Source organism: Melanaphis sacchari, unplaced genomic scaffold, assembly GCF_002803265.2.
Source record: "Melanaphis sacchari strain LSU unplaced genomic scaffold, SCAv2.0 Contig31_pilon_pilon, whole genome shotgun sequence".
In the NCBI taxonomy this organism is placed as follows: domain Eukaryota; kingdom Metazoa; phylum Arthropoda; class Insecta; order Hemiptera; family Aphididae; genus Melanaphis; species Melanaphis sacchari.
In genome coordinates this window covers 1-10,572 of record NW_020271193.1, presented here as the reverse complement: position 1 = coordinate 10,572, position 10,572 = coordinate 1, and the positions used below count along the sequence as shown (strand labels likewise).

Here is a 10,572-nt window from a genome sequence, read left to right as displayed (position 1 = left end):
AAACTCACAATTAATAACGCTACATTTTTCAACAACGTGTTTTAAACATGAAATATATGTATTTGTAGTTTTTCCAGTTAATAAACAAAAAACAAGTGGTATGTAATGACCATTTATATGACCATGTATTGTAAACATTTGTTTAAAAAACTTAGTACAGTATGAGAACGTTCCGTCAATATATATATATTTTGATGTGCAAAGCGTTTTTAAATTTGTATCACAGCTAAAAATAATAATTTTTTCTAGCTTATCATTAATTAATAAAAAAATTGTACTTCTATTTGTTACTATTTCCATACTTTCTAATACCTCGTGTACTTCGTCGATCGATTTTGGTAGTGCAGGCATTGATTTTCTTCTAGCGTTGTACATATTCCTCTTAACATACCGAATATCAGTTACTTGCAGATCTTGCACGTCAGGTACATTGTTTACTGCACTACAAAAGATTTTATTTGGCCTAGTACAGATATCCTCAGTTGCTTTACGTTTTGCCTCGGTGGTAACACATTGTCGTTGAAGTACTTGGTCGCTGATAGGTTCATGCAAATGATTATCATTTTTCTCCGTAATATCATTATTTATTCCAAATGTTTTTAAAAAAGCTGTACATTTGCGGTTTATACATCGCCATTTAATTTCCCCTGAAGCTAACGGACGAGTTACTTTAGAATATTTAAAATGTTCTAAGACTAAAAGTGGTTGTCCACGTTGGGATTCAACTATGCGTGCCATCGTTACGATTGTAAAAACACTACTGATACGAGTGAAACGTCGTTTCAAAAGTCCAACACAAAAATGAAATTATTTGTATCAATGTTTAAATATATTTTAACATTGGTTAGATACGTTTAGATACGTTATTTATTAGTTGCTGGTTAAATTATGTCGTGCTTATTGCAATATTTTATCGCTAAATAGCCTAAATATTATCGGGCCGAGATTACAACGGATATTTTTATCATCTGAAATTTCCGAGCCGAGTTTACATTCTACCTAATTTATCACCTAAAATTTTTGGAGCCGAGTTTACAACAAAAAAGGTAATCGTGGGCCCAGTTTACATTTGCCCATTGAACCATCTAGCACTGATGATGAAGATAATATAGTTGATAGTGAAAGAACAGGTAGGAAGAGGCGACGAAGACTAAGTCTATGGAATAGGAATAAAGCCAAAACCAGTAAAGCTTTTGGTTTAGATTACACAAGTAGAAGTGGAAAAGTGGTTGGTACCAGGAAACCAGGTAGGTCTTGTACATGTAAAAATAAATGTTTTTCTAAAGTATCCGAAGGTGACAGAGCTAGTCTTTTGAATATTTTCAAAAATATTGGAGAAAAAGAAAAACCAGATACATATTTATGTGGTTTAATTCAAGTAAAAGATATTGTGTGTTGTAGACCTAGAACTGGTGTTAAAAAACCTAAATCCGTTACTAATAAGTTTATTTTGAAAATTAATGGTATGGAATATAATGTTTGTAAAAGAGCTTTTATATCTGTATATGGCATAACAATGGCAAGAGTAAATAGATTAGTGTATTGTAATAAATCAAATAATCCTAGTCCTAAGGATTTAAGAAGAAAACATTCTAACCGCTCAAATAAAATCCCAGACAACATTTTAAAGCAACTCGATGACCATATTAAAAGCTTACCAAATCATCAAAGTCATTACAGTAGAGAATCAAATGGAAACGTTACTTACCTATCACCAGATTTAAATAAAAAAATCATGCATAACCTTTATTTGGAAAAATATGAACCAGAAACTTACAAAAAAATACAAGATGGAGAAACTAATATAGTACCGATCGTATCCTATGGTTTTTTTAGTCGCTACTTTTCTTTGAACTATAATATGTCCTTTGGTCATCCAAAGACAGATACTTGTCAGTTGTGTGACCTACTTAAAAATCAAATTAATTTTGAAACTGATGAAGTAAAAAAGTCAAAATTAATTAGTGAAAAAGAATTACATATTGAAAAAGCTGAACTATTTTATGAAGATTTAAAAAAATATCAAGCCATGTCCAAAGTGATGGAAAATAAATGTGAGGTGTTGTCTTTTGATTATCAGCAGAATATGCCTCTATTACATGTCCCAGCTGGTGATGTGTTTTATAAACGTCAACTTTGGGTGTATAACTTCTGTATTTTTTCGGGTAGAACTGGGAAATCTTATTTTTATATGTTTTTATAGTGTCTAAAAATGGCAAAAATGAAGTAATAAGCTTCATAAACCACTTTTTTATCAATTACTTGGATCGAGGAGTTGATACAGTTTATATTTTTTCTGATAATTGCAGTGCCCAGAACAAAAATCATTGCTTAGTTCAATATTTATATAGTGTGGCAAACAAAAAGGAATATGGAATTTCAACAATCATACATCGCTATCCAGAACCAGGATACAGTTTCCTACCGTGTGATAAGAATTTTGGACTTATTGAAAAACAAAAGAGGCGGCAGGAAAGAGTATTTTTGCCTGTGACGTATCAAAATATAAAACGTCAGATTCATTATCAACTATAGGTTTAATCAATTTTTCTTTTCTCCCAATTGACACAATATCATATTTACGTATAAGTCTATTATTTGTTACCGTTTTTTTTAGTGTTCCAATTTTTAATTTTTTTATTTTTTGAATCTTGTTGTTATATTTTTCAGAACTAAAATAAAATATATTGTCACCTCTCTTTTTAGTGCTGACATTTTTGTCAATTGCTGCTTTAAATTTGTTCTGCATACTTTAATACTAAAATTGAATAAAACTATAACACTATAATTTAATCTAACTTTTATTATATTTTGTTCACTGGTGACTCAAATTTTTACACACATCCGTAGCAAATACAAATCGCTATAATATGCCCGTCGATACTAAGTAATAAACTAAAAGATTGTCTCATATTATTACTCGGGTTATCGACGTTATTGCTAGTTGGGATTTTCGTTTATCTATCTACTTCCGTCATGATATTTTTAACTAACGAAGCTTATTCGGTACCTATACGCTTATAGTTGATCATTCACACCGACATAAAAGTATTAAACATCATTCTCCAATTAAATTGGTGATTGACGACAATAACCGGGGAATGTCTGCATTTACAACTTTTACCAATTTTTAGGTAAATGATGTCATTTACCGGGAAATGACGTCTTTTACCACGTTTACATCATTCACCGTAACATATGCATTATTATAATATTTTATCATATGAATTCATTATTACAAGTAATATTAAAAGTTATAAGGAATGTTGAAAAAATATATTGTATAGTTACATAGTTATCACTTAGTCATTATACAACTAAAACTTTTAACAATAGGTTTGTAATATTATTATAAACATAACAGAATATATATTTAAAAAAAAAAAACATAAATATTAATAGTGACTTCTTGTCGAGTATAACATTATAAGAAATATTAAATAACATTTAATTATTTTTAGTTAATAATAAAAAAAGAATCTCTCGATCAGTCTTAAAATATTGATATAATCACATTAAAAAAAAAAAAAATATATCTGTTTTTGTGTTACACGGAGACGAAAATGAGCTCAAGGGGTATAGTCCCGCTTAAACTTTTAAAATCTCCCTGCCCAAAAGTGCTGTGAACATACAAATACATACTACTTCCGATACTCTTGTAGCAGTAACTTTTGTTCTGTTTGTTATGTCCATTTCATGGTTTTTGAGTTTGGCTTGTGTTCCACTGACGGCACCAGCCTCGCGCCGTCTGCCTTCTTTCCGATCTGCCTGGGCACCAGGGGTCGGTCAGTCCCCCGGTGGTGAGCTTGTCCGCGACCGCTTATTCGTCCAGTTCCGAAGGGCATGGCTTATTTCGCGGCTACCCTGTATGTCTACAGGGCGTTCCCCTATCCGCAGCCTGGGGACGCGCCCGATAGCATGCTCCTGCGCACGGGAACCTAACCTAACCTAACCTTTTTTTTTTTTTTTAAGGTAAAATCGCAGACGAGGAGGGAAGTAGGTTGCCCCATTACTGCCTCCACGCCGGCATCGTTTATTATAAAACAAATCAAATCTATACATGGTAATTACAATTGTTACTACGCGAAAAGACAAAAGCTCGGAAAAAAAAAATAATAAGTCAGATCCTACTGAGTAAGATGCTGACCTAGCACAATATAGCTACAACTAATAAATTAACAAATTAACAATATAACAATAGTGGGGGCCTCTAACCACCCTAAAAACTTTGGCCGTTTGGCCTATAATACAACATGCTTAACTAACAATAAACGACAATTTTTAAGGTACGGGCGCACGGGCGACTCTCTGCCTCTCCCTCTCTAACACTTCTTTCTCACCCAGGATGCCTTCCACTATCGCTTGGAACAGCTCACCGTGTTTGGCCGCCTCCGCCAGTAGCTGACCCCTGGCTGCTAAATCTTCAGGCAACTACTCCCGCTCCGGACCACACAACAGATATCCGACATCCTCCGGAAGGACGCTCATGCCAACAGCACGCTCCAGGTCCCTCCTCTTGTCTTCCCAGCGGCTGCAGTTGAAGAGCGTGTGTTCCGCATCGTCATTGTCGGCGTCGCAGAGTACGCAGGCAGGACTCTCTGCCCTACCTCTGGCCGCCAAGTACATTTGGAAGCAGCCATGGCCCGTGAGGGCTTGGACCATGTGAAAACTTATCCTTCGCGGCCCGAAGTGCCACCATGACCTGAGACAAGGGATGAGTCTCTTCGTCCAGGCCGCCTTTGGGGTGGAGTCCCAGAGCTCCTGCCACCGCCGTATTATGTCTTCCTCCGACACCTGTCGGCTGCGAAAGGCTCCACTCTTCCGAGCTACCGCTACTAGCCTCCTTTCTTCAGCGAGGATCGTCGCGGTTTCTTCAGCGAGGATCGTCGCGGGTGGCATCCGAGCGAGGACTAGGGCTGCCATGTCGGAGACAGTGCGGTAGCACCTAGCAGGGCCGCGCACCTCTGCGCCTGTAGCAGCAAGTCCTTGTTCTTGTTCATCCTTGTTGCCCCTTCGACCCACACCGGTGAGCCATACAACAGACGACTGTTCACAACGCTCATCAGGAGTCCCCTCTTACTCTGTGATGGTCCACCAATGTTCGGCATGAGCCGCCCGATTGCCGCCGCTGCCTTCCTGGCTCCAGCTGCCACTGTTTTGACGTGCTCACCAAACGTCAGCCTGGTGTCCAGTTGAACACCTAGGTATCTGACAGTGCGCCTGACGGGGATCCTTTTTCCCTGTATAAACAGCTCAGGGTCCCGATATGCCCGCTTCTTTGTCAGCACCACGCACTCCGACTTCTCGGAAGCTGCTTACAGACCGTTTTCTACCATCCACTGTTCGGCCTCACAGAGCACCGGGTTAAGCTTCGCCTCTATGAGTTGCGCGTTATGCGCTACCGCAACTACCGCAGCATCATCCGCAAAGGCCACCAACTTAATGCCTTCCGGGACTGTCAAGCGCAGGACCCCGTCGTAGAATAGATTCCACAATGTGGGGCCCAGCACCTACCCCTGAGAAACACCAGCCGTTACCCGTTGACTATGGGTCTCGTCGAGGAGAGCACCCTGGAGCTCATATAAGACCTCAGTACTGCGACCAGCTGACCCGGAACTGACGCCTTGCGGAGCGCCCTATCAATCAGCTGCCAGGGAGCTGAGTTAAATGCATTCCTGACGTCCAACGTCACGAGGACGCACAGGTGCCTGTTCTGGACTGCGCCCCGACCAGCTGCCTCTGCAGCACCGAGGACCTCCTCGATGGCGTCTGTCGTCGATCTCAACCACCTGAAGCCGAATTGGAGGTCGCTGAGAGCACCCACTGCTCCAATGTGTGTGTTGAGCCTCTCCAACAGCAGCCTCTCGAACACCTTCCCTGCTCCGTCGAGGAGGCTGATCGGCCTGTAGCTTGAGGGGAGGCCCTGAGGCTTACTCTGCCCCTTATGTAGAAGCACGAGCTTAGCCCTCTTCCAGCATTCCGGGAATCTGCCTTGAGCGAGGCACGCGTTGTAGCATTGGAAAAAGACGCCTGGAAACCCGTATTACTGGTATACTAATTTGATCATTTCGTTAGGGACGTAGTCGGGCCCGGGCGCTTTGCCTGAGGGCAGTTTGTTGATGGCCATCTCCACTTCCTCCGCCGTGAAGGCTGGAACCCGCGGCTGGTCGTCTGATAGGTCGATGAGTATCGGCATAACCTCCGACTCTGCAGGGATACTCCGCCAGTCTGTTGCAGGCAGCGACGGGAAGAGCCCCCGAGTGACACTTGTCAACACTACGGGGTCCAGACTTGGCGCGCGACGACCCAGCCTCTTTATAACCAGCCTGTAAGGGACGCCCCAGGGGTCTTTGTCTACAGTTTGGCATAGCTCCCTCCAACTCGCCTCTTGCGCCTTACGAATGGCCAGCTTCAGCTCCGCGCGAGCTTTGCTATATGCATCCAGCTCCACCTGCCGGTCCTGCAGGGTTGTCCTACGACCGGCGCGTTGATAGCGCCTCCGGGCTGCTATAATGGCTTTCCGCAGTCTGGCTATATCCTCGCTCCACCAGTGGACCGCTGTTTTCACCACGGGTAGCGACCTGCGAGGCATAGCTGCGTCGCAGGACCATCGGAGAAGTTCTTGCAGCCGTTCGACGTGCAAGTCAGCAGAGGCGTTGACCGGCAACGGCGATGGAGAACCGACCACATCCCAATACACTCTGGCCGCATCCGAATTCAGCCTCTTGACGGCCCAGCCCGGAGCTCGTAATCCCGCGCTGCTACCAGCAGGGACGGGCACCGCCGAGAACGCCACATTAAAGGCCACGTAAAGATGGTCACTGGCGGAAAACGTGTCCTCCAACACCGTCCACTTGGTTACCAGAGGGCGCCTGCCCAAGAGAGTACGCTCAAAAGTCACGTCGATTACCGATTCCGCGTTTACGCGCCTATATGTTGAGCGCGACCCAACATTGCACACCGTCAGGCCTAGCGAGGAGGCAAGATCGGAGAGCAGGTCACCCCTGACATCGTTCGTTGCCGAACCCCACTCGGACGAGTGTGAGTTGAAGTCGCCGTCAACTACCAAGTTCAGCGGCTCCGCTATCAGGAGCCGTACTGCCTCCTCCAGATCGCCCAGGAAGATATCAAAATCTTGCATTGAGCAGTTGGGGGAGCAGTAACAACTGAACAGGATCGTTTGCCCGAGCCGGACCCACGAAAAACCGACACCGGCTCCAGATTCCGCAACGATCAGTCCGGAGGCTTTAGCGATGTACACTGCGCACTTGCCGTCCATACTGGGCACCCAGTGCTGGTCATCACCCATCGCTCTGTTAAAATTGCTGAGCAGAGCGATCGCGACCTTCCTCTACGCCATGACATGGTCAGACATGATCGGCCTTGATCCCCGCCTCCAACATCTTCGAAAACGCATTGCTTACCTCCGCCGAAGCAGTACAGAGAGCCGCCTTGTGCCCAGATTCACCGCATTTCCGACAGCACTCTGTCCTATCCGGGCCGCCGCACTGACTGGACATGTACCCAAATGCGAGGCACCTGAAACACCTGACTCTAGGGTCGGCCAACCTGATCCTGCAGCTGACCATACCCACCCGGATACGTCCAGTTCTCAGTACTCCCCGGGATGCCCCGACGGGGTCCGACACCAGCGCAAACTGCATACCGCCGTACCTCTTCCTCAGGCTTATGACTTTAACCTCCTCAGCCGAGACTCCAGTTGCCGCCACCACTGCGTTAAGCACTTCCTCGGAGTTGGTCCATTGGTCCAGATCACGGATCTCCACCATGGTCTTCTGCTGGAGGGAACGCACCACGACGTCCGTGCCCGCGGACCTCGCAATCTTCGATCGGACCTCTTCAACACGAGTCTGGTCACCCCGAACATCAAACAAAAGACCACCCTTTTTGGCCTGCCTCATGCCAATGACGCTGTCCCTAATCACGTCACGATTGATCACGCCTCTGATCTTTCTGGCCAACTCCGGAAAGTCCTCCGCAGTGACGTTCACAAGTATCGCCGATGGTCGTACTTTGGGGCGTGCTTGCTTCTCTGTGGTTTTCCCCTTATCTGCCGACGCAGTAGGCACCGGCGCTCTAGCCTTGGACGCCTTTTTCTTGACCACCTCCGTCCATGTGGCGGGCGGTGAGTTCGCTCCTGTTGTAGCCCCTACTGGCTGATTTATAATGTCAGCACCCGCCATCAAATCATGCGAAGTCATCGGAAAGTTGGCAGATCAAGTTGACGAAATCCAGAAAGCACCAACAGCAGCAACATCGAAAACTCTGAAGCAGCAGAGAACGAGAGAGCCACACCCAGACCAACAACTACACACAATCAACACAGCGTACGGTCCCCAGGCACCGCCAGAAGAGGTAAACAAATGGTCAGAGGTGTTCGGAAAAGAAACCAAAATCAATAGCAGAGAATGAATCCAAGGTCAATACGGCTCCAGTGTGAAGGACCACATGAGCTTAATGATGACTGGGAGGCCTAGCGTTATGAAATCCCTCATGACCTACGCCGGTTCAGGTAAGGCTGATATTATCAGATTGCGTTCCAAGGCGGTGGCATCATTATCGAAGTAGACGGGAAGGAGATGCCGACAGGCTGGCAGAGATGGGATGGGGGCGTTTGGGAACGGCAACCGGGGACTACAGAAGGTTCCCTATTTTATCAGGGACGAATACCGAACTGGATAGAGAGTGGAAGTTGTCGCATTTGGTACGCTTTGACAGCTGCTTTCGGTGATGCAAATGAATATCTGATAACCAGAAGGTGAGACAGCTTTCTGCCGCATACCGATGAAGGGCATCAAAGGTTGGGCTGGAAGCTGCATGAGCTGGTCGACTGCAGGATTATACATGCTGGAAGAAAGATAGGGTGTCTAAATGTCAGGCGAGGCAATAGCGGCGGCCTGCACCTTCGGTGGTCAAGCCGAAGGCGTGTTCAAGTGCAAATCTTTTAGAACGACCTGGTTTCGAGAATGCGTTTATGCAAGGCAGAAAATGCAGTCAGCGCGAGGTAAACATGAGGTAAACATCAGCCAGAGGGTGGGGTTCGGCATCCGCAGAGGGCGAAGAGATTAATTCATCTGCAGGAACCTGAACACTGCAAAGCGGTCGGATCGCTCCGCAGCATGTGGTCGAGCGGGCGTTGGTCGCGCTATTACGACCCCTTATTCCGTTAGCCGATCAATCTTCTTGGCTCTGCGCGCTGGAACCCGAGAGCGCATATTTCAATAAGCAGGTAGCGGAGCCGCACTGGCCGAATTCATGAGACTAGAGTTCAGGTGCTGCCCGCCTCAACGGGATCCAGACCAGCTGCTACGCGTCGCCCATGTCGATGGCCGAACCGAAGACTTTCGTGAGGCTGAGTTAAGTGGGCGGGTCGAGACCAGGGTCCCTGCAGATCACCGAGACTCAACGCGCTCAGCGGCATGGGCGACTCTGCTGCAACACTCGGGAACGATCTGCACCTCTCCCAACTCTAAGACGCCAGGTCCAAGCAAGGACTTCGCCAAGCCTTTCGTGGGTAGGAAGAACAGCTCAGTGACCTTACCGTGGTGTCTTGTCACTTGTACACGTTTCGGGGTGGCTCGCAGTGAGCGACGTCAATATCAGTACATCGTCTTTCAAACCTGGAGAGCCTCTAGAACGAGAGACCCACTAACTCATGGGCGCGAGGCTGGAAGACTGATGGTGGGAATCAGCAGCAAGACGGTGGAATCTACCTTCTTGCGAAAGGACCAAGCGGTGCACTGCTTTCTTATCTGCCAACAGCGACCAGCGGCATCGGCTGTCCACAGTCCATACGTGGCTGCGACTTTGCCCTTGGCGCTTTTCATTCTCGCGAAAACCCCACCCTATTGTGAACGCCGAGATTGCTCGAAACTAGAGTCGCGGCGGCAAAGCGAGCTAAGACGAGGTGCGCGGTTGAAAGATCCACCGGCGTCGCGACGGTCAAAACTCAACCAGCGGTGAGGATCTGACCGCAGCAAACGTCTACAAGGAGCTCGGAAGGACTGAAATACGCTATCGCGCAAAGTAAGACAAGCAGGTGTTGGCATCGATGTGCTTGCAACAATCGACAGGACCGCGTGGAAAACCTCGCGTTGTTGCTCGTGTTCCAGGTCCTTCCGCAACAAGTAAGATGTCAATGGCAGTCGGTACGGCGGACGCACGGACGTTTTTCCTCCACCAGCCGATGACAACGCAGTCCTCGGGAGTCCACTGATTTCCCCTTCTACCATTCGAAGGGGAACAAAGTCGGTGGAAAGAGTGAAGAGGAAAATACTGCTCGGGTATGGATAATAGCAACGGGAAGATAATTAACGTTGTACACCAAATATGTCGTCCATAGGTTGCGGATTACTACCAGAGTCAGTAAAGAAGGTTATCCATCTGGCTGGAAGAGGCTCGCGTTTCTCCTAAAGAAGGGCAACAACCGTAGAAGGAGAACTTGTCGTACAGGCGATCTGCTCGAACATCCAGGAAAATATTTTGTCCCTGTTGTGGCAAGGTTACACGAACATGGCCAGTAAAGGCGGCCTGTCCCCAGCAATTCGGTTT

At 46.3% G+C, this 10,572-nt stretch overlaps 1 protein-coding gene across 1 annotated transcript; it reads right to left on the bottom strand.

The window, feature by feature from the left end:
- Window positions 1-4,431: 4,431 nt before the first annotated feature.
- LOC112596441 lies at window positions 4,432-4,923 on the bottom strand. The gene has a single exon (XM_025342130.1). The coding sequence runs from the start codon at window positions 4,921-4,923 to the stop codon at window positions 4,432-4,434; it is 492 nt and encodes a 163-aa protein (XP_025197915.1).
- Window positions 4,924-10,572: the final 5,649 nt, after the last annotated feature.

Excerpts from the sequence above, each read along its gene's own strand:
- LOC112596441 (XM_025342130.1), bottom strand. The coding sequence starts at position 4,923 with ATGGCAGCCCTAGTCCTCGCTCGGATGCCACCCGCGACGATCCTCGCT.